This window comes from Parambassis ranga, chromosome 4 (genome assembly GCF_900634625.1).
Source record: "Parambassis ranga chromosome 4, fParRan2.1, whole genome shotgun sequence".
In the NCBI taxonomy this organism is placed as follows: domain Eukaryota; kingdom Metazoa; phylum Chordata; class Actinopteri; family Ambassidae; genus Parambassis; species Parambassis ranga.
This window is the reverse complement of record NC_041025.1, coordinates 19,303,036-19,330,638: the sequence shown is the minus strand read 5'-3', so window position 1 is coordinate 19,330,638 and position 27,603 is coordinate 19,303,036. Positions and strand designations below refer to the sequence as shown.

General features: G+C 42.9%; 1 protein-coding gene across 4 annotated transcripts in view; it reads right to left on the bottom strand.

The window, feature by feature from the left end:
• Positions 1–27,032, bottom strand: part of dnajc6 (DnaJ (Hsp40) homolog, subfamily C, member 6) — a 30,506-nt gene extending 3,474 nt beyond the window's left edge. The window contains exons 1-19 of one of the 4 annotated variants that reach the window (XM_028403615.1): positions 26,849–27,032; positions 22,220–22,367; positions 17,051–17,186; positions 10,430–10,479; positions 9,865–10,013; positions 8,767–8,889; positions 7,729–7,862; positions 7,396–7,590; positions 7,162–7,279; positions 6,690–6,769; positions 6,415–6,608; positions 5,354–5,380; positions 4,159–4,536; positions 3,905–4,048; positions 3,244–3,345; positions 3,014–3,151; positions 2,596–2,931; positions 2,229–2,377; positions 1,735–1,911 (exon numbers count right to left, since the gene is read on the bottom strand). In XM_028403615.1, coding sequence (XP_028259416.1) covers positions 1,735–1,911; positions 2,229–2,377; positions 2,596–2,931; positions 3,014–3,151; positions 3,244–3,345; positions 3,905–4,048; positions 4,159–4,536; positions 5,354–5,380; positions 6,415–6,608; positions 6,690–6,769; positions 7,162–7,279; positions 7,396–7,590; positions 7,729–7,862; positions 8,767–8,889; positions 9,865–10,013; positions 10,430–10,479; positions 17,051–17,186; positions 22,220–22,232 — 2,643 coding nt within the window. In that variant the 5' untranslated portion in view covers positions 22,233–22,367; positions 26,849–27,032. Of the gene's footprint in view, positions 1–1,734; positions 1,912–2,228; positions 2,378–2,595; positions 2,932–3,013; positions 3,152–3,243; positions 3,346–3,904; positions 4,049–4,158; positions 4,537–5,353; positions 5,381–6,414; positions 6,609–6,689; positions 6,770–7,161; positions 7,280–7,395; positions 7,591–7,728; positions 7,863–8,766; positions 8,890–9,864; positions 10,014–10,429; positions 10,480–17,050; positions 17,187–22,219; positions 22,599–26,848 lie in introns of those variants that run through there. The other 3 variants (XM_028403612.1, XM_028403614.1, XM_028403613.1) reach the window with 3 other exon arrangements.
• Positions 27,033–27,603: the final 571 nt, after the last annotated feature.

Here is a 27,603-nt window from a genome sequence, read left to right as displayed (position 1 = left end):
TTCATCCTGCTTCAATTTTAACAATCCAAAGCCAGCTTTTGTGGATCCACTACAAGAATGTGCCTCCATTTCCTGATTCTGTTCCTTGCGGAGTCCATCACTGGAGCTCCACAAACCATCAAGGCCCCTGGCATAAAAGTAGATAACATCAATCTTTTTCTGACTGTGGCATGGCAAGTAGCAAACCACTTACGTCCAAATTCAAGCTGTTATGTCTGCGGTCTGATGCCCCACACAGCCGGGGAAGGTTTACCTCTGATGGCCTTGCCTGCCTCGGACTGTGACACGTGCCACCTCATGCACATTCCCTTGTCTCAGTTTTATTCTCACCCTGACTGCCCCAGTGTCAAAATGAGGCCGCTCAACTGTTCTGGAGGACACGCAAACTGCTACAGATGTCTCACAGCGCCCAAGCCGGTTCCCATACAGCTCATGCCTCAGCAGTTCCACTGGTGTCTGGAGAATGATGGTGAGACACCCGTGGGACACTCGGACTGCCTTCATACCTACAAGTGGGACTCTAAGCAGATAACTATGGAGCATAAACCTCTTGATTCTGCACCTGAGCAGTGTTTAGAAGCGGCAGGACCGACCCGCCTCAGCGCTTTAGCACACCGCACTGCTAGCTGCTCCATCTCCTCTCCTTCAGGAATGTACTGGGTGTGTGGGAACCTGGCATACCCGTATCTTCCAGTCAATTACAAGGGACGGTGTGGCTTGGCATACATCATCCCGGCTATGAGAGTGACACACTCTCTGCCAAGGAGAGCTCCTCTTTCTCACAGAGTGCGACGGGGAATTTCAGATATCTTTGGGACACACCATCAGTCAGCCTTTAAGAACATACTGGGCCCGCTCCTTCCTTTTTATGGCGTTATGTCTGCTTTAGATCAAATTGCAGATCTATCTCATGCCATAGAAATAATAGCTAATGAAACTGCAAAGGCTCTCATGCTGATCTCCAGTGAACTCGCCTCTGTTAGACTTCTAGCTCTGCAAAACAGAGCAGCTCTGGACTTTCTCTTAGCGGCCAGAGGAGGAACATGTGCAGTCATCGGATCTGAGTGCTGCACATTTGTGCCCGATTACAACGTCACCCTTGGTGATATAATCAATCACCTTCATGAAACAGCGAAAACCGTTCACCAGGATAGTAGCAGTTCTTTAACTGATTGGTTGAGTACAATTTTTGGATCATCATTTCATAATGTTTTTGCAATAGGGATTATTTTGGTTGTTTCCTTTGTATTTTTGTCTTGTTTTATATCATGTGTAAAAACGTTCATATTTAATATTAGATGATTCTCTTTAGACTTTACAAGGTTAACATTTAGTCTCTTCTATATTAAAACAGATTTTTGGGCATGTTTGCCTTTAATTCATGTCTGATCTGAAAGTAGTGAGTGAAGGATGGGGGGGTTTGTTTACTTGCTGGTTGTTTAGGGTGCTTGTTGGTCATCTGGGGCTGGGAAGATAAAACTTTGTGGGTTTATTTAAGAATTATTTTAGCCAGAAATAGATGCCTGCCGTGGGTGTACACAAAGTTGAGTGCACTGGAAGCCCTTGTCCTTTCAGATGTCATGTGAAGCCATTGTTGAAGGCTCTGATGATGCCTTTGTTTGCTAATAAAGTTTGAATGTCCTGATAACACACACATGATTTATTTCAACCATTGTCTTGTTGCATACAGAGATAAAGAGTCTCACTCTACTTTTCACTCACTGTCTGTCTTACCTTGTCTGGGTGAACGACCAGGACAGCTTTGCGGTAGACCTTCTTGACCTGTTCGGGAGTTACCAGGTCAGCCATGCCCACAGGCTTCCAGCGCGTCTCTCCCTCCCAAAGCACCGTATGCATGGTGGACAGGAGGGCACGGATGTTACGCTCTTTCCCCTCGATCCAGTCTAGAATCTGGGACACAAACAGGGGGGTGGGAGGTAGAGTTAGGGAAACATTAGGAACCAAAGAGGAACAAATTATTAGTGTAAATGCTTTCAGTAATTTTGGCTCTGGTTAAATGTGTCTTTAAAGGAGCAATTAGATGAAACAAAGTTTGGTCATGGGAGACCTACATCAGTCGGTTCATTAATTCTGGAATAAACAAGAACGTCTTGAACAGCCAAAAGGTTTTGAGTACATCATCCTACTTTTGGGGATCACTGAAGTGTTTCTATTGAGCTACAGTGAACAAACAGATGACTGATGTGATTAAAAAGAACGTCCCCTGCCTTTAGTTTCTCAGGGTCCATCTCTTTGGCCATCTCCTCCTTCCTCATCTCTGCTATAGTCCTGGGCCCTTTCCTGTCTTTGGTCCCTGAAAAGCCCTGACCAGACAGCAGGTCATCAAAGTTGGCATCTGAGGCTCTGGGCTTAGAGCCTGACAGGGACAAAGACAAAACAGAAATAGAACACTGATTATATAATTAGATACAAAGCACTAAGATCAACCATGTGATACATCACTTGTAAATGAAAAATGAATATAAAAATGTATTAAAAACACTCACATCTCTGCTCTTTCTCTCTATTTACATCTAAATATAAATCTATATAGACCACAAAACAAACTTACAACAACTGCAATCCTCTACTTACCCATTCCAGCCTGTGCTTTTCCTGCTGCGCTAGGCGAGCCCCCTCCCATTGCAGAGAAGCTGACATTATAGTTGGGTCGATTCTGAGGTGACGTGTGCGGCATTGACGTGTGGCTCGGGCTGGGTTTTGGCTGCGGAGTGGGAACCTGTCCTTGACTTTGCCACCCTCCGCCACTTCCAGCACTGGCCTGCCACGATGGGTAGTTGGCTCCTGCGTGGGGCTGCCACCCTCCTGCATGCTGCGGTGACGGTGGAGGCCGCGATGGGGAGCCCATTGGAGGGAAAGATGGCGTTGTCCCAGTGGGGGTGGTAGGTTTGCTGGAGAAGCCAGAACTTCCTGATGACATAATATAGGTTATGGCTCAAGGAGGAGGTGAAAACAATGGAAACAAGACTTAGAAATATTGCTACTGTCTGACCTCCAATGCTTCCACCCAGGTTGCCAATGTCAGCAAATGGATCCAGTGTGTTTGGCTTGGTTTGATGGGTGGGGGTGCTGTGGACTGAGCCCGTGGGACTGGTAGTGGCTGACCGGCTGCCCACACCAAAACCTCCAACTGAACAAGTCAAGACACAGCAGCTGATAAGCATCAAGTGTGTGTGAATATGTGTGTGTGTGTGTGTGTGCATTTACAGTCTGTGTGAGTACCTGTGCTTGTGGTAGCAGGTCTGTTCCAGTCCCATCCTCCCATGGCGTTCTGCTGCTGAATGTTAACGGTTGGGGTGGTGGGTGGGACAGGAGAACTCCGACCTGTTCAAGCACATAGAGGTTGGTCACGGACGGAGCACAACGGGAATGTGAACTCACTGACACAAACCCATGCAGTCAGTGAATAATAATGGGGTTGAGCTTGTTGTTAGGAGACTGTAGGATGTAACAGTAAAACTAATTTTGCATTTAATAAAGAATTCAGAAACCTTTTCTACAAATACATGAGGAAAGTTGGCTTTAATCCAGGTTCAAATCTAAGGAAATGTTGTGGAATAACTTGCAATGGGGTATACATATCAAGTTATGCAGTCTAGTAATGAAATGCTCTGCAAATATTTACTATATAAATATAAAAAAAATCATGCTTATCCAATGCCAAGGCATGCATTATAGAAGCAACATAAAAAGTAAGCAAGTAGCAAAGCAATCCGTATTGAAATCTAATGAAGGAAAAACACAGGTTTTTCTACCATGAGCACAGATGGGCTGAGGTGAGTTGTGCTGTTAAACATGCCTTACCCTGACTGGGGTCAGAGATACGTTTATTGCATCCAGAAAGTGAGATTGAGTGCAGCAGAGCAGCTGAAGCATGCCTTACCCAGGCTTGTGGGCTGCAGGGTGGGTGATGGAGAGCGAGCAGCATGCAGGAAAGGGTCCGGCTGCCCCACATTACCTGGTCCGAGGAATGAACCCATCATGTCCTGAGGCTTAGGCATAGGACCTGCCCCGAAGGGATCGAATGCTAAAGGGAAACAAAACAGCCATCAGCTGTAATCAGTGTGATGGTCTTAGATGGAAGAATACGTTATTTTATTGTATATAAGGTGCATCTGTTTTTTATGTACTCCTCACCTGGAGGAGCAGGAGAGGGACATGGTGAGGCAGTGCTGGGGGCTACTTTGTGCGGAGTGGACTGGGCGGATGAGGCTGCACTGGTTGACTGAGGCGGGGCCCCGAACAAGTCCCCTAAGAGGTCAGTGGCTGCAGCCGCTGCAGATGGAGGCTGAGATGAGGAGCGTGGCTGCTTGATGTCCTCCCTATCCAGGCCGAGAAGATCCACTTCCTCAGCAGGCTCAGGAGCAGCAGGAGCTGCAGCAGGGGGCTCGGGTTTCTGAGGGGCTGTACTGGTGCTGCTTCGCTGGCTAGAGAGAGAGAGCATTTCATCATCAGAGGGCTCGCTCTCCTCGCCGTGGCCCCGGCCGTCGGGACCTCCGTGGGGCCGGGTTGGCTCTGGGATAAGACAGAAACAGAAGGCAGGGGGTAAAGACAGGCAGTCATATCATGACAAGGCATGCAAGAGAAAAAAAAGCAGACACAGGGTGTAAACTGGGGAGGAAGCTGACAGAAGCACAGTAGGTAAAGAGAAAAAGGGATAAGAGTGAAGGAGAGAATAATGGGAAACTACACAAGTGATCTCTGCTACAAGCACCAGTGATTCTCTTACAAGTTGCCAATAAGCTCTAAATTGCAACTGCTTTTAACTAATTGGAGGATATACTCTGTAAAATTTACAAGAATCCAATAAAAAACATATGCTAGGCTGAGCTTTTTAATCGGGGATGGGATGTACAGTATGGCAATGAACTTTAATTGAGAGCAATATTTCACTTTGGCAGAAAAGAAAATGTACATTAGCTTTCTTTCTATTTTTGTCTTCCCCCACCTCTCTGCATATCTCAAAATGTTATTCTGTTGTTGTCACATATTAGGTGAAGGATGTCTTGAGAGATTTAATTAAACTAGTAATTTATTCAGCTCTTCTGGGTGTTGGTATTTATGCCAGAAGCATCAAGAGTAAATATTTCCACCAAAATGACATATCACTGCATAAAGAGGATGGCTTTAAATTCAATTCAGTCACTACACATCATAAATGGAAACAGCCGAATGGGATTTACAATAACAGAAAATGTGTTTGTCAATATTTTTAATAAAACACCCCCCCCCCTTTAGGGGGAGGACTGTGATTGAATTGAATCAAGCCCCTGGTTAAATAAGTCTCTGTGCATTTCCTCTAACAGGTCTGGGATCTCCTCTACTCTCTTACCCTCCAGATCCAAGCCCTCCATCTCATCTTGCAGGGACAAAAATGAGGCACATTAGTGTGTCTATGTGTGACATCAAAATCTGTGTTGTAGTACATGTATGTATCTATATCTCTAGTCTAGTCATTTGTGCCGTTCTTTTACACAGGGCTAAACAGGTGTGAGGTTAGTTCAGGATTAGGACATGGACAAGCTTGTTTTAAGTGAGGCTAACATGTTAGCCTACGGTTAGCTGTTACATAAAACTGTAATAGCTAAAAAAACAAGATTTTGAATTGACACAGAAAATGAATGAAAAAGACAAAAGAGGTGGTTTGTGCTTTGTTTTGTAATTTAACTCATTGTTTCTTGTTATCTTAGTGTGATCTGATCTGTTATGCTGTGTCTCCTGTGATCCTTTGTTTCTTGATTATTTTGGTGTTTTGTGAACGAACCCCTTATTTCTTGGTTATTTTGATTTGATTTGCTTTTCATGATGTGTTTAAATGCCCCCGTGTTCTCCTGTGTTTCTGGCTGTGTTTCCTGTGGCTTAGTCTAGCTTCCTGTTGTATTTTGATAGTCTTGTCTTCCTTGTGTTTTCCCATGTGTTTTACTTCTTTCCCCGCCTTGTGTGATTGCCTGCCCCGCCCTGATTGTGTTAACCTGTGTCTCGTCACCTCTGTCTATTTAGGTCCTGTCCTCCCCTTTGCTCGTGTCTGGTCGTCTTACTCGTTATCCTGTCAGATCCCTGTTTTGTCATTGTGAGGTTCTGTGCTCTGTTTTTTGTTCTCCTGTGTCTTCCAGCTCTGTGGTTATTTCGGATTGTTCCTTTTTTTTACCTTTGACTTGTTTTGCTTGTACCTTAAAGGTTTTGAACTTTGGGTTTTTTGGATTTTGCCCTTTTGTTTAAAGACTTTTGAATTGTCTGGATCCTTCCTTTTGCTAACATTCCTGACAGATATGGGTTAAGTTTCCTTAACTGTATTGCTACTGTGATTAGGCTTTTAATAAACACTTAAGTTAAGTGTGATATACTGTATGTTATGGATTAAGCACCAGTGTTTGCCCCAGTATCCCATAGTACCAGCAATAGCCAGTGCGTCCTGATGTTCCTGGTGGCAGGAGAAAAGCACATTGGGGCTCAGGTCTTTACAGGGGAATTGCTCCCATGGAGGTGTCAGGTCTTTCTGTTTGTCTACTGCTTCAACCTCCATGTCCAGTATCACATGGAACAGCTGGGGATACTTCTCAGGAGAATCACAGGCATCGAGCTCTGGTCTGAGAGGAAAATAAAGACGTATCAGAAAGAAAATGGGAGACAGGTTACAGACATTAAGTGTTGGTGCACAAAGAACTTACTTGTTAAACTTCAACATGGTTGTTCCAGGAGCAATGAAGCCAGTATGAAACTGGATCTGAAGGATCTGTGTGTTGGATACCTGAAAACGAGGGAAAGGAGATCCTTTATAATGACTTTAAACCAATATGCTAACATTTATGCTGTTAAAAGATATGAAATTTTAGTCCTTAAAAGGTTTTCAGTCAATCTTTGTATAAAATATTTCTACTGCTTGATGAGAACCACATATTTTCTCTAAATATGCTTTCCATCTTCATGTTATCTCTTGTCCCCTATCATTCTGTGGGTGGTGTTTGGACACTAATATTCAACTAAGCTGCTGCCAAATCCTGAACCTGTTTAAAGGCTGAAACGTCAACATATTCATGCTTGTATAGCTGCTCCTCCTAAATATTGTTTTTATGAGTTCTTGCTGCTGTCAGTCTTGACTTGATACAGTATGTTTGTACTAACACAGCACAATGGGCGTACCTTGGCCTGCAGACGTCCTCCAATAGTCGACCTCATGTGGTACACAGACACCACAACATCTCCATGTACACTCACACCCAGAGGGAAAACTACCTTCCCCTCCTGGACTCTGTGCTCTCTGGAGATGTAAGATAGAAGAGAGGAGGATTAAAAGCAGAAGAGTGGAAGATTTTACAGAGCAAGACAAGAAACTTGATGAGATGCTATATAATCTGCTAATTTAGATTTTCTTACCTCATCCTCTCATATTCCACAGCAGTCGTGAAGATCTTGGTTTCACCAATGAGGACGTCGCAGAAGGGCCGACAGCCGCTGCGCTGTTTGTTGAAGCAAGGGACGGGACTCATAGTGAGGGCCTTGATCACCAGGGGCTTAGAGTGGGGTAGGGTGGGCTTCTCTGATACCATGCTACACACATAGCCTATGTACCTGCATGGAGACAAAAGTAGTCAACATCTGTTCTAAGGTATTAAATGTTCTCAGGCCAAACTGTCAGTCATTCCGTCTTCCTCGCTGTCCTGTGACTTTGTGTAATCTTAGTCAGTAGCAGTGTTGAGGGTTGCAAACCTGCGGTGTGAAGGCCAGAGGCCAGAACCTGGTCTCTTGGCGCTGAGCAGCTGCATGGCAGGAACCGGGTTGTTGAAGAGGTGGCAGAAGCAGAACATGGCACAGACCAAAATGCCGGAAGGAGAACGACCGTCCTGAAAACACCAAAGGCGCCAGGACATTCCATGAAATATTCAGTAGTATTAATAGTTCAGTTACTAATCACCACAGCAGTTGTTTACAGCACGGGCTGTTTAATTCAAACAATCTCTCAAGAAAAACAATCTCTGAAGAATGGTAACAAATACATATAATGTTTTTGTTCACTGGGTCTATTCACTGCTTCGCTGAGTTTTTCTTTGGGCTACAGGCAGACAAAAACATTCCTGTGTTCTGAAGCAGGAAAGAAAACACAGTTTTTGAAAAGGGACCGTTTGGTGGAGATTATGCAAGAAGGCGCCGTTTGCCAAGCCACAGCCAAACTGCAGTGACTTGGCAATAACATATTCTGCCACATGACAGTGTACAGTATGGCTCTCACTGAATTAGAATAGACCGACAAGCCCAGTTACCAGACATAGAAACATTTGTAATGCAACTGTATTTGGATTCAAAGCAGACGTTTGCATCCCAGAAAGGCAGTTGAGCACATTTCAAGCACTTCATGTTGATATGATGTCAAGGTAGTAACATGAGTAATGATTCACTGATCAGTAAACTGCATTTGGTCGGTGACTAAGAGGCTTTAACACTGAATATGTTTGGGTGTCCTGGCAGCATATTTCAGAGGCCGTGCTAGATGTGGGTCACAGGACAAAGATCAGCTCTAAAATGATGTGGATGCATTGTGGTAAATCAAAACAAGTCCCTCTACTGAATAAAGTGTATTTCCATCTTCCATCTCTCTAAATATCAGAGTAAATTCCCACAGTACAGTGTGAAGTCAGGAAAAGGTTAAATGAGCTGCTTCTAGTTTCAAATCATTTTGGAGAACCAGGCAGCAGAATCAATTAATGAACATTAAATGGATGATGGATAAGTATATGAGCGTCTTCTTACCGAGCAGGTGATGACACACACATTCTTGGGGTTCTGTTTGAGCCAGTTGTGCATATTCTTGCACACAGCAAACAGGTTGTGGAGGCTAGGAGCTTGGCGGGAAGGCCAATTACACTCTGAAACCTGGAAACAGGAGGAGGAGGAGGACGAGGAGGGAGAAATATGAGAGGAGAGGAAACAGTAGCAGAGGTTGGCAAAGAAATAAAAACAAAAGAAAGAGGAGAGTGGGAGTTAGTAACAGCACTGCAGCAGGCGAGCAACACAACACACCAGTTATCATGATGAGTCATCTGCTGAAGACACAACAGTGACTTCCACAAGCAGGGGGCCATCTTAGCCATGTTAACTGCTCTGCGTCTCTGGATGCAGCTGCCAGAGGGTGGCAGGCTTTTATCTATACCGAGCGTCCACATGAGCCTTCAGCCGAATCTGAATCCAGCTGTGTTGACAGCCACAAGCCAAGGACCCCTTACTGAGAACAGTTACATCCAATTCAGGTTTTACTTTTTTGAGCATTACTTAGCTGGAACCTGAAGCCAGTTCATTGAGATTGTGTGTGTGTGTGTGTGAACCGGGGGTTCTGTGGGGCTACATGATAAAATCATGGAATGTATCCTGAAAGCTTGACTGAGAAACAACTTCTAAAGCTTCCAAACAACTTCAATAACCAAAAATATTAGCTATAAAAGAGCAAGAGAATTATTCAAGGTCTGCATTCCTGATTTCTTGAAAGCATCCTCAGGTCTGACAGAATGCTGTGGACCCGCTAACATTTTTATATGTATGTACCACCTGCAGCCATCAAGGTTTTTAGGTGACAGTAGCACCAGACCACCTCATTAAATAACATTTCTCCTGTGTGGTAGTCCTCTGAAGGATGCAGCCCCTGAACTGATAGACGCAGCTGATGTATTCATCTAGACAAGAAGCCACCTGTTTACTGACAGAGTGGGTGATGATTCTCTGGGAGTTTTTTTTGCATTCAATACCAGCTCCCCAATGGAAGAAAAAAACTTTTTGTAGCTTTAATGACAGAGGAAAGTCCAGCAATTCACTCAAACTATTAACATATCTATCTATCAACTGTTGTTTACTCACCCTGTTGGAGAATTTGGCGCCACGGTAGTTACGCTGTGATAGATTGAAGACAGTGTAGTGGTCGGCATGGCGACTGTCAAGGAAAGAGCGGATGTCCTCCACATGGTTCTGGTAGCCAATCTGCACCGACTCCGCTGGGTAGGTCATCACTGGAAAAATTATTCCAGGTGAGAAGTTTGACAGTGTCTTTAAATAATACATTTTTGTACTGTTGAGTACAAGACTGCAACAATTTGGGGAAAAAAAAAGAGATGAGCAGTGGCATGCCAGGATGTAAAACCCTTGGGTGACACTGCAGCTCCACACCCTTACATGTGTAACTGCTGTATGCATTTTATCATTAGAGTGGAGCTCAGCTAAGCATGAAGATGTTTATCTTGTACATGTAGATACAATCACTGAATGACAAGCATTACTATAAGCAGTATATTGTGCATGAAACGCTCTCCTGTAAAAAGTTTTTAGGAGAGCTAATTAAGCTGATTTTAACATTGTTAATGTTAATTGTTAATGAGACAGATGTGCACAGACACACACACACACAGTTACAACAATACTTGTTTACCTATGATCCGTGATGTTATGTAGGCAATGTCCAGCTCCCCTTTGGTGTACCTGTGACAAAGATGGTAACATTTATACACTGATTTTTATTTTTTAGCTGTTATGCGAGTGTAACAGGACAAAAACAAGAGCAGTAATTAAAACTATGCAGGGTGATAAGTCTGTGGCTTAAAGTAGAAGGTTCAGACAACGTTTCTCAAAATGACAAGCTTCTGTTTTACCATGGAAAAATGGTAGTCTTGGGGTGCCTAATAAAAACAAGGTGCGACCAAACTTGTATCTCTTATCTTCTTCTATCTTTGGCCACAAGCTTTTCAATGCCACCTGTAAAAAATGCTCTTTTTTGAAAAAATATCAAATCATTACATGGAGTTTGTATGTGAATATCCAACAACCAAAAGGTTGATCCACCTCTCTTGCTCCTCTCTCCTCTCAGAGCATCAGGCTGCTCTGCATTACAAGCATATCCAAGTGATTAGACTCAACAGGCTCCAGAGCAGAAGCTTCCACATGTCTGGCTGTGGGGAACTTATCTTTTTCAGACCTACCACTCTGGGTTAAACTGCCTGGGATCAAAGGAATACTGTTTTTGATTTCTTTAATTGAACCCCATTGCCAAATTTAGCTACTCCATATGGAGACATTATAAAATTGTGGGAGCAGCTGCAGAGTGCACACACGTACAGGCAGCTGCAGCATGGATGTGATGGAAACTATGAAGCAGGTACAGGGTGTTGGGACTGGGATTTATTTTGCACAAATGCCTCAAAAAAAAGGCCTAAGCTCAAGGCAATGCAGCTAATGTGTAGCAAATTCAGTTAACTTGTTGCCTACTGTGAAAATCCTGCGAGCTAGGCCGATCTGGGACAGCCATCTCTGTGTGGTCATGGAGGAGTGCCATATGGCCCTGATGCAATCCTAGACCTGGTTATGTAATGCAGCGCTCCTCAACTAGTCTGCTTATGACTGAGAGGAGGCTAAATGTGTTATGGGAGTTTCACGTCCATATGCAATGCTGCCAGTAAATGCATAGTTCCTCTTGCATTTAAAAACACACATATGTAAAATAGCCTTTAAGAGCAGATAACTGCCATTGAAACATCCTTCAAAGAGACCATGGTCTATATAAGCCCTCTATAATGAAGTAATTGGACCACTAATCACCGTTCTATTCTGATCCTGTTCTGTGTTGATCCAGAACAGGACTCACAAACATACATGAGAGGGAAAAGGTATTCTGAGCTGGTGCAATGAAATGTGGAAAGTCTGGAATACTATACCAAATTTCAAAGGTGAGCTTTCTGAATGAATCTGTGGTTTCACCTGCTATTGTCCTGAAACTGCGTGCTGACTATTCAAGGAAAAAAGCAGGTCAGGTGTCAGGTTTAAATGGATGTGGCCAATAGCCATAGAGTATGCAAATGAGCTGTGTGCCTGACCTCTGCTAGGATAGAGTTGCAGCCAATTTAAATGTACTGCAAGGTGCAATGCATAGACTGAAATGACTGAAACAGAAGGGCAAAGCCGACACCGGATAATGTTATTATAATGGCATAATGAGGGTCCTTTTAACGGAAATTGCGTCTGACCATCGACGGTGCTGCTGTGGAGCAGGTGAGCAGCACCAAGTTCCTGGGTGTGCACATCACTGAGGACCTCTCCTGGACTAACAACACTGCATCACTGACTAAGAAGGCACAGCAGCGCCTCTACTTCCTCCGCAAGCTCAAAAGAGCCAGAGCCCCTCCCTCCATCCTGTGCACCTTCTACAGAGGGGCTGTTGAGAGCATCCTGTCCAGTTGCATCACTGTGTGGTACGGAGCCTTCACCGCCACCTGCAGGAAGACGCTTCATCGCATAGTGAGAGCAGCTGAGAGGATCACCGGCGTCCCTCTCCCCTCCCTCCAAGACCTCTACGACAGCCGTCTCACCCGAAAGGCCCTCCGCATCACAGGAGACCCCACCCACCCTTCACACCGCTTCTTCAGTCTGCTGCCATCAGGAAAGAGACTGCGCAGCCTCCGGGCCAGGACCAGCAGACTGAGGGACAGCTTCATCCACCAGGCTGTCAGGAAGCTGAACTCTCTCCCTGCTGTGCCCCACTTTCTCCCCCTTCCCTGACACCACCCCCCACCCCCTACCCCTACCACCATCCCCTCACCCCTACCACCACCCAAGATAGGAACTCTTTGTACCAGCCACTTTACCAAAGGAACTCTGTGCACCAGTCACTTTTTACCCTGTCAAGTCACACCAGTCTCATATAAGCTGCTATAACTTAAACTATTCCTGGACTGTTACATTATGCCAACTGCACTGACTTGCACCATCGCATCTTTTGCACTCTCATACCAGTCTCAATAAGCTGTTATAAGTTAAACCATTCCTGTTTATATTATGCCAACTGCACTGACTTGCACTATACATCTTTTGCACTCTTACTGCTTTGTGCCTTCATTATGTGCCTTGTATTTTGTGTGTGCCTCATTGTAGGTACATTTTTTACACTTTATATTTATCTTTAGTTTTTAGTTACATGTTATATGTTGCGGAGTGAAGAGTAACGCAATTTCGATTCTCTGTATGTTCAGCACATATAGCAGAGTTGACAATAAAGCTGACTTGACTTATTCTAACCCAGCTGGTCCAAACCTAGAACATTGATATCATAATTTACTTTTTGCTGAACTGACTCATTCAATTCTTTGTTTCAATATTATTCAACTTCTTTTATTTTCTGAAAATCAGACAACTGCCTTCAGCTTGTATTGCAAGTGTGTTTAGCTCACCGCATAGCGATTTAATTACACACATACTGAGGGCAGCATCACCACCACTGTGCCTGATGTTTATGTTATCCTACTGGAAAGTAAATATCACAAGCATGAAAGCCATTTTTGGCCAGATTACATCAGTAGAGGTGCTCTAACAAAGATACACACACACATACACACACACACACACTCTCTCTCTCTCTCTCTCTCAAACAACCACAGTGTAAGTGGGTTAGATCTCTATGGATATTGGATTTGGACTCCCTACATTTCCTCCATGTTCCTCTCCCAAATTTTCTATTTCTCCTTATTTGAGCAGGATTTTATATCATGTCTGCTTCACTATTTATAGCTTCCGACTGAGAATTACAACCACAGAGGTAACAGAAGCCCATGTTAGCACAATCGGATGACTTCATGTCCTTAAATGTAACATGCAAATGCGTATTACAATTTAAGTATCTTGGATTTCATCACAGTGGTTAGCACTGATGCCTCATAGCAAGCAGGATCCTTGTTTGAAACTGTTGGTTGGAGGGGGGGGGGCTTTCTGTATGAATTTTGCCTGTTCTCCCTGTGCACATGTTCAACGATGTGCATGTTAGGTAACTGGGAAATCTAAATTGCCTCAGGTGTGAGTGTGCCTGGTTGTTCTAGTCTGTGTCTCTGTGTGATGCCCTGTCATAGACTGGTGACCTGTCCAGGGTGCACCCACCATTTACATCTAGATAAAAATATTCTGTTTTTTGTCTGTGCCAGATGCCCTGTTTTTTTTGTTTGTTTGTTTTTTGGCCACTAGAAAAAACAAAAGATAAAGAGAGAAATGTCGGTCAGTGTTAATGAAATTGGGACAAACAAAAATGAAAAATACAAGTAAGAGAGGGTGACGATGAAGGCCGGTGAGAGAACTAGAGAGACTAAGACAGAAAATGAGACAGATAAATGTGTGTCTGACAGGAAGGTGGGAAGGGGGAGGGCAGTCTGGGTGCAGACCAAGGACACAGAGTCTTTGACAAAACCAGATCAGCCACCCAGGCTCCATGGCTGTTGTGTTTCTCACAGACAGAGGAAAACACTGCTGAATAATGCTGTTGTGCCAGATTGGTTTCCCTGCAAAAATGTCTCTTCAACCAGGTAAACAAACAAGCTTTAAATGATTCCCCAACACTCTTTTGCCTTGAATACAGATGAGGACAGAAGCAGAAAGGAACCAATCAAGCACTTGTTGGGGTATTAAAAGAGGGCCTGGTTTAGCGATATACCAAGGAAGTGCAGCAGAGTTGTTGCTGAAGTGTTCCAGCACTTTTACTCAATAAACAGGGATAAATCTGTGTGCTTAAAAAGTCACAGATTTTCCACCTAAGGCAGAATTCTGCATAACAAGAAAACCTTCAAGCTGTTTTTATGAAAGCAGAGCATTGTGGCCTACATGAAAACATGGATACAGTAAATAAGGGAAATAAAACAAGTTTACACCTTATTAAGAAAACCTTTATTTGTCCCACAATGTGGAAATTGCGTGCGACCTGCAGTCGTTGATGTTTAGCATATTTGGAGGTACATTCCCTCACCCATAAAAGGCAGAATATAGGTCAGGTCGCCAATGACTCCTTAAGACTCCCTTGATAATAACATAACTCGAGACTTTTACCCATGATATTGCAGTTTGTGTCTGTATAGAATCATTATTTTTGTCACTTAACAACAAGATCACAGCACATGTTACCAAGCAAACGTTTCTCATCCACAACAAATGATTTTGCTGGAAAGCCATTGTTAGAAATTTGATCTGACAGGCAGGTTTTACACATATTTATACAAACAACCACAGGAGAGCATGGCTATATAAAAACAGTAGCTGTTCCAATTCATCTGTTTTTGCTCTGATTTGTCTGCACCATGTCTTATGGAAAAAAGTTGCTAAATGCTTGACAAGTGCAGAGAATCAACACAGAAAAGCAGCATGCCATAAAGCCAAAGCAAATGAGCAAAACACACTGAAACCCTCAATAGCTTAAAGGTAGGGTAGGAGATTTCATTCTGATGCACTTTTTATTAAATTAGTGTAACTTCTCTTTACAATCCAATAACAACCTATTAGTTCGGCAGTTTCGCATTGAAACGAAGAATATTAATCATCTGTGGAAGCTATAAAACACTAAAAACATCAGCCAATCCTCCGGGTGGACCCTGCGCGGAGGATTGGCTGGTTGTCACTCTCTTCCTGCTCTGCGCGCATCAGAGAGGTACATGCATGATGGCCGAAGTCACAGACCGCAGCTCGTCTTCAGGTAATGCGCGTCTATGTGATTGGGGGGCGTGGCTTTGGGGTGAGCGCCAAGAAAATGGGGCGTGTGTTTACTTTCGAAATCTGGCTGACTCTCACTGAGTTTTCTAAATCTCCTACGCTACCTTTAAGACAACTGTGATAATTCTTTGTGGGTTTGTTGTAATTTGCTTGAAAGCATTATTGGTGTTGGATCAGAAAAATAATATTCTGCAATATCCTGCAACTCGTTCTCATTGTTTCTCACTAATTAGCTGCTGGCTCATCCTCAAGTTTCTCCCTCATGGTGCAAAAGTAAGGTAAACTACCAAGCCAAGAAAATCATGATGGTCCTGCATCTATAGAAATGCTTCCTTACATAACAGCAACACATTAATGTGGACACTTCACAATGTATTTGTAAAAAAAACATTAAAAATGGGTACATTGTGACACCTCTGCCCATCTACATTTCTTTCTTGATGCTTTTCGGCTGGTTTCCACGGTAGCCTACCTCCCACTGCCCCATTATCCCAGCCACCCACTTGCACACCAGCGCACACATGGCCCGGATGAAATGAATCCTTCTGTATCAGCAGTGCACTGTCCATTTGGCACAATGAACTGCCATGAATAATTCAGCCTCAGATAGCAAAGAGAGGGCCGAGGAGGAAAGGTGGAGCCGAGAGGAGAGGCCAGCGACCGAAAACAGGAGAGTGGGAGTTTGCCAAGATCCGAGCAGTGAGAGGAAGGGGGGGACACAAGCGAGGAATAATCACGATCAAACTTGCTGAGTCAATACTGAGAGGCGATGTGTGTGCTTCTGACAATACAGAGGCCTCTTTGTGCTGCCCTGTGCAGATGCCTGTGCACAAACACACTGGGACTACCGAGCCGTGCCAGACGCTGCTACCTCCCTCTGCCCTCCCTCCATCCACGCTGCTCTGCTTGTTGTTGTGATCAACAGCTGAGACAACATTCAGCTAACCACGACTATAAACATACAGAAATCACAGCTAGTAAACTGAGCAGCGTTTATAATGTCAAGAATAAACATCATGAATTTATCATTCATCAGTTCTGCTGTGGTGCACTGAAAATATTTAGTTATAAGCTGCCATATAACAAAATACACACACAAAAGAAGTGTAGGAGGGGGTAGATGTGAACCCAGTTTATCCTGTGATTGTTTGGTTTGTAGATATGAATCAACCTCAAAGTTCTAAATTGGCTGTCAGTGAATGAGGGTAAGATTTAACCATGTTTTTCTCACCAACTGTCAACTAGCTCTGTCACAATCCACAGTGGATGAGTGTCCATGAACACATCTTATTTGATTGTGATAGCAAAAATAAAAGATGAAAAATTAAATAGGAGACTGCATAAACATTTGTTGCCACTGTGATTTCACGTTACCCTGTTATCAAGGCATCAAAACGCATATATATGTACATTACACAGCAGCAGGATGCATCTTTCTCATGATGGTATAAACAACAAACCAATTATAAAAAAAACCAAAGCAACAAACATGCATTTTTCTAAAAAGCAGCTACAATATGTGAATGTCGTCGTCACTTACGTGGCAACTTGAGACATGACCTTGGTCGACGTGTCCTTCAACGTGTCTTTCAGGTTGTCCTTAAAATTGCTGAAGAACTTCCCAGCTCCTCCCTTGACCATATCCAACAGCCCTCCACCATAGTTAGCATCCATATCTGGAGAAAAAGGAAAATAAAGACTTGATATCTTACGCTCATAATTTCTTACGCAACACGTGCTAAATATTTGTGAACCTTGGTAAACATATGACTTATTGCAAACCACACTAAGAAAACACATGTGTAAAGGACTGATGGACAAAGGCACAAAGACATTAAAGTGGGTGCATATGTGCATGGCTGTGCGTGTATGTTGGTCTAAAGAGTAAGCAAATGTTGGCAGAGGCCCAAGTGTTATATCTGAGTCAGCAGCCCTCTGGTGATCTGAGAATATCCCTCCCTTCCCTCTCAGTGAGCCTTCATATCTGTGCATATCAACCACAGTGTCATCACCTCATATGTAACTTGGCAGTGCTGACAAGTCTACAGATATTCACAAGACTTTCAGCATGAGTCAAGGTTCTTGTCCATCCACGAATTGATCAGCAGTCAATCAATCTGAGGTCTATAGTTCAGGAAGGTCTCTCAAGCCATAGGTTTACCTCTATACATCTCTATCCAAGACAACAACAGGTCAAGTTATTGTCAGTTATTTTGTTGGTCTGGTTTGGGGTCATTTGGAATTAAATTGTGTGTGTAAAAGTTTAGTCTGCCCTAATTACAGCTTGTTAAACCCCCTAAGAAGCAGCTTTTTGAAAAATACCTGTGACCCAGGATAAAGCTGCATAATGAAATGTAGAGCTCTGAGTTTACCTTTATTCAAAGAATGTCAGCTGTTTTTACAAAAGGTCAGCATGACAGGAAAAAAGTGAGCAAAGGCAGCTTGATTATGATGAGATTACTACTACTACTGCCCTTAGCTGGTAGTTACCAATTTATGTGTTGCTGCTTCTAACATAACCGAAGAGAAGCGGCTAATTAGTTACTGCAGGTTTCTACATTCCACAGTGAAGTGTGTTGAAGGGGACAGACTCTTGTTCAGAGCAGACTTTCACACCGAGACACATGCAAAGACATTCCAAACACTGCCTCAGAGGAGCTGTCTGCAGAGAAATGCTAGCTGAAGTCTGATAGATAATCCCAGAGAGTAACTGCTTTAAACTTCTTCACAGAAGACTCCTTCAAACTATATGCGTTACATTCGAGCTGATTCTTCTCTAAGTTCCAAAATTAGACTTTTCATCTGTGACTGCAGAGGTTTGAAATGTGACAGGGATTTATTTCATACTGAGAAATTAAACTCCTGCTTGTGGAATAGCAGAACTCAAGTTTTCCAATCATGTCTACCAGATTTTAACACTCTGGGACCCGCACAGTATCACAGTATGTGTTAAAAGACTCATTAAAGGGGAGATAATAATTAGAAATGACTACAAGTGTTTCTATATGAAAAGTACACTGCATTGCTGCCATTGTTGCTGCCAGTAGGCCTCATTTTTTTACATCCTGTTACTGCACAGCTGTACTGTCCTCACTCTGTGCATGTACAGCAGACAATGTCAACCTTTGTGGAACAACACAGTAGCATGCAGCACAGAAAACCCTTACAAAATATGGAGAAATCACTGTGTATGTCCTGTGTAAAACTGCAGCTAGCAGCCAGTTAATAAAATGCCTTTCATGTTGGCTTTATGTTTTAATGAGCAGCCTGTGTCATGATCCGTCATTTTGTTGTCTTTTTCTGTACTCTTCAGTCGTCTCAGTTGTTTTTTCTGGTGTATTTAGTTTCTTGCTCTTAAATAATTTGTTATTTGTCTTTGTATTTCCTGTTTTATTTTGAAGGTCTTGTCCTCCCCGTGTGTTTCCCTCCTTGTTGATTGCCTGCCCGCCCTAATGGGTTTCACCTGTGTCTTGTTAACTTGCGTATTTAAGTCTGTGATCCCCTTTGTCCTTGTCAGTTCATCTTGCATTCTTACCTGTGTGAGACTGTGTTGTCCTCTATTAATACTTTGATTCTCTTGTTTGTTCTTTGTATTTTTGGGTTTCCGTTTGGACTTTTTGGATTTTTGGCTTCGACTTTACTTACAGCTTACCTTTTATTGGACATTTCTGTCGTTTTTATTTACGTGAGTCTGCATTTGGATCCCCTCTGAACTGAATTTACACATCACAGCCTGGTCCTTTTTTTTTTCTTTAAATCTGACTAGATAATCTGAGGTTGGATAGTTCATAGTCATAAAACACATGAACTTTTAAGATGTCATACTGTATATGATTCTAAATAAGGTGGACATCACAGTACATTACTGTGCAAACAGGACAGCACCAACGAGCAATGTAAAGTGACCAGGTCCCTTACGTAGGAAAATAAACTTGTATGCTCCTCTTGCCCATTCCTGACAAAAACTGTAACTTCACCAGTGAGTTTTGGCCTATTTTTAAGCTCCTTATTATGCGCATCTTCCAGCCAGCGAGCATGACAGAATGCATTAGGAAAAACCCTGTTCCTGTTCTACCTTGAAATCAAGAGCTAAATACGTTCAACCTGGATGTGCCAATCATATCTGATACCTGCACAGGTACGGAGACAGCAGAGAAGCTGACACACAAACACACCTCAAACAAATCTGTTGTTGAATGAAAACAACACCAGGCCAAAGGCTCCTATCACCAAGTCAGTGACTAGAGACAGAGAGGGGAAGAGAGTGATGACTGAGGAAGAGGAAGAGTGAAGAAGAGGACAGTTCTCGTTATGTCCAGAGGGATCAGGGGGCTGTCTGAATATCTCTCCCTCTTCCTACGGTCTCAATATCTGGCCTTGTGTGAATGACACACACCCACCTCGGTGCTACTACACCTCTGAGCCTTGTTTTGGCCCGCACTTGACTGACTGTGGCGTCAACTCAACTCTAATCTGCTTAATTATAGATGCTGCTGATAAGACAAGGAGTGTATGATTAATCATCTACTATACGGCTTAACCAGGGGTGTATTCCTCTCTTTTAAATGACAAGCCAGCTATTACAGGCTGCCAAAAGCATGACACACAGGCATTAGATGCTTTGACGTACTGTAGACAGAAGCTGTCAGATAAATAGGCAAACAGGTTTTTATGAAAGGTCTGAAATTCATTTATTTGAGTAGGTATAGTCACAAACCAGACTTGGCATGCTACTCATTATTTGTTAGCTGATAGCAGCCTATCCAGAAATAGCAGTCTCCAGACAAAGTCCTACTTTTACCATCAAACATAACAGGTGTGCTAAATGTAAAACTGCAATGCTAACAAGCTGAATCCAGGAAGTGTCACTAAGTGTTCCATGACAGTGTGAAACTGGAGGAGCTAAATAACGACAACTAAGGACTAAATATATGTCTGTAAGCTGTGATCAGTTTAATCAAATCAGATTTTCTTTTCTAAGCCTTTCAGATTGATCCTTTTTAAAATGCTGTTAGAAGCCTGAAGAGGTAATAGAAGTGTATGATGTGAAAGCAGTGCACAGCGTACGGTGTATAGTTTTATTTTATGTGCTCCATAATACCCTGTATGTCTGTTAGCTGGTTCATGTGCCTCTGTGTCTGCATCCAGATGGATGTGGGAGTGTGCAGACTGGTGAGCCAGCTTCACTGACAAACCCTGCTTATGCAGACACCAGAAAAGGCGCTGATACAGGCTCCATCAGGTAAAACAGCAGCAGAAAGAAGCAGAGAGAGAGAAAGATAGTGGGACGTCAACAGCAAAGAGGGCTCTTGGCTTTGCCTGAAAGGTCAATGGCTTGTCTCAGTCCTTCTAGAGTGGCAACCTTTATTCCACCATATCCGGCTTTGTATAAATGGGACAGATGGATACACACACACACACACACACACAGCTACTGGTGCAGACATCAAAAAGGAGCTCCCATAAGGCTTGGCAGGCCAGACAGACATCTGACACGGGTGTCCACCTTTCCCTCCCTCCTCCACCGCCCACAATCCCCTTTTCCTCATTGACCCTCCCACCCACCTCATCCTGCATCTTTTGTTTCACACAAATGTTCATCCCTGGAGGTTGGCTGACTGCACACAGCACTGCAGGAACCAAGCTCTACACACTACACACACTCCCCTATTAGCCACAATTTACTGCATACTGCTACTGCTAGTGTGTAGCAATATGTTGCATTAATAGCAGAGTAGAGGTAGTGTTTTTGGAGAGCTGCCCATACAGGAAAAACCGCATTACACTTGTGTTTAAGCTGCTCACATATGATACATGCAGCACATAAAAAACAAAACTCCTTTTGTTATGATCAACTTAATTATTTCAGCATCATGTTTTGCTCCTCTGCTTTTTAGTGATGAATGTTTAGAAGAAAAAAAGGACATACAGAAGATACATATGCACTATCCAGTCACATGGGATAAGACTAATACCTGGATGGCACATAAGTGGCAAAGGCTACATAAGTGTTACTAATAGCATCAGACACACATTAGGCTAATAATCCATCATCTATCCCACTAAATTAAAACTTCTAAACTGAGAATAATTTGTGCTCTGCTGCTTCAAGCAGGATTTATTATCCTAACTGTTGATATATGAGATTCATAATAACGGTTATCAGTATTATTTCACACTTACGGCCCATTTGAAAAAGGAAATAAGCCATGAAAAGTGAGTTTATGTAGTAATGTCACTGAAAAATGACAATATTCCTTTTTAAAAACATGTGTTTTCCATTATTCCACACTCAGAGCCCATTTTAAAGAAGGAAATAAGTCATTAAATGTGAGTGTTTCCAAAGATGTCATTGAGCACTTCTATATTTAAAAAAATATGGATGAGATAAATGTGGATTTTGACACTTTACACATCTTGCCCTTGGGACCAGATAGCACAGACAAAGGTTAACATCTACCTATCCTGCCCAGTATATCCATTTAGGTGGGGTCTGGTTAACCACTGGGAGCTCTGGTGGGGGGGGGGGGGGGGGGGATTCCAGCGATGCACGGCATCATCGCACTCTTTCACTGTTGTTAGCCATTACGTTGTCCACTGCTACCTCTCCTATAACAGGCCAAATCCACACACTCACGTCACATTCCCACTCTTCCACTCTCCACGTACAGTCGCCATCCAAGTGGCCGGAGGCGGTGAGGACTCTTACCTGAGCTGTCCATGGTGCTGCAGTCCTCCTCTCTCAGCGGGCCTGCCTTCGGTCCAAGTGTGGCCGCCGCTGTGGAGCCTCCGAGCGCGCTGCTGCCTCCGCTGCTCCCTCTGCCGATGCTGAAGCTATCTCCGCCGCTATCGACCAACTGCAAAGATTCATAGCCATCGTAACTGGTCTTTTTCTTGTAGGCCCCCAGCAAGCTCATAACCGAAGGACACACACAAAAAAAGGGAAATTTAAAAAGACAAAAGAAGACGTAGGTAGAGGCTACGCCGCGCCGTCCCCCGCCGCCGCCGCTGCTGCCTGTCCTGCTACCGCTGCTGCTACTGCTGCTGCTGCTGGGCGCACCACATGTCCGGAGAGGAGAGGACGACCGGTCTCCTCTGTTTTCTGTGGTTAAAAAAAAAATCTGCCGAGTTGTCTGCTCTCTCTCTCTCTCTCTCTCTCTCTCTCTCTCTCCGCCTCTCTGTCTTTCTACCAGCTCTCCTCAGCTCTGCATTTTACTACGACGCTGCTGCTGCTGCTGCTGCTGTAGTCCCGACTGAGTAAAAGGGAAATCCACCCCAACTCACAGCCCTCTCATGTTATCGCTGCATCCATTATTCATAGTCTCATCAGTAGCCTTGCATTTATTCCATGACTTCAAAAGAGGATTTTCATGTAAAACCAGTAAAAAATGAAACAAAATAAAACATTAAATTTGACTGTAAATCCATTGTTGAGCACTCCTCTATCTGAATATAATGATGTTATGATGTCATACATCTCTCTCAACTGTGGTGTCATAACATATGTTTTATTGCTAGTCACAAGGATATTTGGAATTGTATGGCTTTCATTGATTGTTAACTACAATAATCATTAATTATTAAATAAATATTATTCTCTATAATATTTTAACCAAAATAACAAAATATAGTACAAAAATGTCAGAAAATTTCAAATCACTTTGTCCCAGAGTTAAAGCCTTTACATTAAAACTATCAAGAATCATCTATTATTGTAAGAGACCATATCTTTGGGCTAAATAATTGATCAATAAAGTAGTTGATTTGTTTTTATTTAAGCAGAAGAAATCACTTTTATGTAACTCATATAATCATGTGATGCTTGATGTTATGTTTAAAAGGCCTGGCCTAATGGGTTCAAGTGTGATTATAACCCCAAGTGAGTTTAAATAATATGTCCCACTGTTCCAAGGAAGTTTTACTTCTAGTTTAGTTCATTTAATGAGCCCAGGACCATCACAGAGAGCATTTCTCATTCAAGTCCTGCAGGAAAAAATGCCATAATACATGCTTAAAACCAGAGAAGCCCTTATTAAACAAGCACTGCAACTGAATCACACAGATTTCTGTCACTAATTATCCACTAATAGCAGCCATAGAGGTTAATAGTCTCTTTGTAGTCGGGCTGATTTGCAATTTTAACTCCAAATTTGTTATTTTAGGCCTAATTTCTGTGTTGTGACCCCATATCCGCGAAGGACAAAACACTGACCAGTGATGGCATGCTTCCTTCCAAAGCCATGTCCCCTGGCAACAGAAACCCTGCATGGTTCTGAAAAGAGGACATGAGCCTGGGAAACTCTTTTAGCAGAGCAGACGGGAGCTGAAAGCACAGCGGGAACGGAATGTCCAAAAGGGAGGAACGATGCCCCCGCCATAACCGGATGCAACATGCTGCCGCTACTTTGTTGCAGTGGAGCTTCCTGTCTTGCCCCTGATCGTGCCTACCAATATTTACCCCTTAGTGACCTGCACACAGAAAACAGGTGCAGCATCAGCTTCGTGATATGGATTTCATAAGAACAAATTCTTTGTTATGTGCATTTTGTTTTGTCTGGTTTGTTTTTGTCTCTCTGCTCTATTCAGGTAGAACTAGACCAGTATATCAGATAGCCAATAACATTGTGCAAATATTGAACTATGTATTAGGGTACGTGTTAAATGTCCTAAATGTGCAACTTTTTACAGCACATAATGCAAATAAAAAAGATGCTTGGGGTCATTTAGAAATGTGTGTCATCTCCTAGTTTGCCCAGCAGAGAGCGCTCCAACTCCAGTGTCAGCACCGTTTGCTGTTTGCAGCCATTCGTATGAGCAGAAGGTGGAGTAGAGTCTTTAAAAATTTGCTACAATACACGATTTAACTATAACATAACCCTGTCTTTAAAGGTAGGGTAGGAGATTTTGAAAACTCAGTGAGAGTCAGCCAGATTTCGAAAGTAAACACACGCCCCCGTTCTCTCGGAGCTCACCCCAAAGCCACGCCTCCTAATCACATTGCCTGAAGACGAGCTGCGGTCTGTGACTTCGGCCATCATGCACGTACCTCTCTGGTGCGCGCAGAGTAGGAAGAGTGACAACCAGCCAATACTCAGGGTCCACCCGGAGGATTGGCTGATGTTTTTAGCGTTTTATAGCTTTCACAGATGATTCATATTCTTCGTTTTAAAGCGAACCTGCCGAACTAATTGGTTGCTAACAAAAAGTGCATCAGAAAGAAATCTCCTATCCTACCTTTAATATGTTAGCAAGGCTGGTCAGATATTGTTGGTCAGCATGGCTAGAATCAGAGCACTGTCTTATCACCATTAGTATTGGTGTCAGTCCAGCTCTACAATGGATTCTAATCAGAATCAGAATCGTGCTTATTGCCATGTAAGTGAAGGGGATTCACATTACTAGGAATTTGCCTTAGTAATTGGTGCATACATAAAAACATATAATAATTAACATGAAATAAGATAAAACTAAGATAAAATTAAGGTAAATAAGGTCGAGTAAACAAGGTAAACTAAAAGTAAGGCTATAAATTGTGAATGATATCACATGAATAAGAAAACATCATAGCAAATAAACAAATCAATCTGCAATGACTAGTAGATTAACTCTTTACACTGCTGAAATGTCCTTTTTTTGTTAATTTGCCACAATCACATCTTAAAGCATAAATTGAGCATTCAAAATTATCTCATTGTCATTTTAAATTCGCCATCTTTGGTGTTTTGACTGGTCAGACAAAACAAGCAATTTGAATAATGTCACCTTGGACTCTGGGGAGAAAAAGGATCACTTGATAGTTTGCACACATATTTAAAAAATGTAAAAACATATCCTTCAAACTGGTTAACATTGTATTAATATGAAACAGGCTTGTATGCACTAAAAACTCCTTTTGTACATTATTCTAAAAAAGTCTAGACAATTCTATGTAGGTGAAGTTTAATCCTTCTGAATATAAACACTGAATAAATATGGGTGACTGGCTAACAAAAACAAAATGTAAATGTCACACATGCCAAAGGGACCTGCTGTAATATGAAGCATACTGCAAGACAGGTTTTACAAAACTCTGCTCTTACTCTGATGGGCCTTTGTTATAAATTCCTTTAAATTTACAGCCTTTATGGCACTGCTGTAACATGACACTAACATCTTATTATATAGGAAGGTCTGTATTTTCACTGGTTTTTACGATCATCCTCAGGGATTAATGATTATCCCTGTAACAGTTAAAGCAGAGTCCAGGAATCTGCTGGATCAGCTAGCATCACAAGACTGTGTGCAGAGACAGTGACAGCCTGTAATCCAAGGATTCTCTTCCTGGCTTCATAAAGTGGCACCAGTGCGTAAACAGGGCGCAGATTCTCTCTACCTGTGCCTGCTCTTGTAGCCATAAAACCCTGCACCCTGCACACCTTACTGCACCGTGACTGTCCATCTTGTGCCAGTTTCTATTTAGTTAAAAACCCTGATGGCAGACCATAACATCCGGTGCAAAAGGTGAGCCGGAGAGAACCTGAAACCACACAGAGAGCCGCGTTAAGCTCCATCACGTGATGTGCGTGACGCTGGTGGTGATGTGACGGTGCGCCATTGGACAGAAAAAGAAGCTGTCCTCTAACGCACAGAGCCAGCCCAGCACGGGTGATGAAGATAAGTGATTTCTGATGATACTGTTGATGACAATTACAGCAGATATCTTTTTTTTTTTAAATCAATGATAATAAAATCAGCTCTGTGCCAATTTATATCCATTCAACATTTTTGATGATTGTAATCTTGACATCGCGCAATGTGCCTTTAATAAACTGGCTTCCTGAAATGCCCCAACTGAATTCATCAGCTGACAGAAAAATCAAAGTGACAGTATTCATCCTGATCATTCATTCTACTCAAGACGACGCCATTAATCACGCAGCTAAAGCAACAGCGATTCTCCTCCAGATTCCTCGTGACTGTTATAAAAAAAATAGACACCCCTGATAAAAATAACCCAAATGATGTCATTCATGATGTCCGTGCGCGCATCAGCCAAAAAACAGGCCCAAAAGCACAGCGACAAGTTACTGATTTTTGATGCCTATACAAACACATCATTTCACCGGGAACAGGTGCATGTAGATAAAAATCCACCGAGCAGAGATGCAACATGAAAGGAGGGGGGGAGGAAGTGGCCACAGTATCCAGAGGTAGCCTGGTATTATGTAACATCCACACACAGATCATGATGCTCTCTCCTTCTTTGCCTGGTTTGAGCTACAAACCTGAAGACTCATCCGACAAAATCCAAATAATGTCACATCAAATGAAACACAGGACACCATGCAGCTGACTTTACCTTTCAGAGCGCTTTCTACCATTCTCCCATGCAGGAGTACCGTCTTGTGCCGTGGTGGAGATGCGCTTTGAACCCCGGTTCCACTCACAGATAGCGACCTTTGATTTGTCATTCGCTGCCAGTCAAAGGTCACAGTGGTAAAACGTCCTGTGAGACGCGCAGTCCTGTGAGGAATCAGCTCCAAGTTAACATGTCGGCTAAATATTACAGAAGCAGCACTGAGCTATAAGGCATCATTAATGTCACTTTTTTTTCATGTGATCAACAAATAAGGTCCTGCGATGGCGATTGGTGGATGTGTAGATACTGTGGATGAGCATAAGCGAGGCAGCAGCACGGGGAGTGGGTGCTTGTGGATCTGTACAGTAAAGAAACTGCGCCGCTCAGCGCATCCAGCCTGAGCTGACAGGGAAAAACCCGGAGTGGACTTCAGGGACTACAGAGAATGATGTGGAGCATATTCAGCCATAGCAACAAATGATGGAGCGTGACATGTATCAATCAGTCTAAGGCCTAATTAAACTGAAATCTCATTAGTATTAAAAAAAAGACATTAGCATGTTAATGCACAGGGCTTTTAAAAATATAATATAGCTTGATTTGTAGTCAAGTTGTAATACCTTGATTCCAGAATGAGGTCGCTATTGCTCATCTGAAACTGCTCTGAAACACTGAAGTTATTCTCATCATGATGTGTTGTGCTATACTTACGCATATTTATATTATGGTATATTTGTGTAGCCGCTAGCCTTACC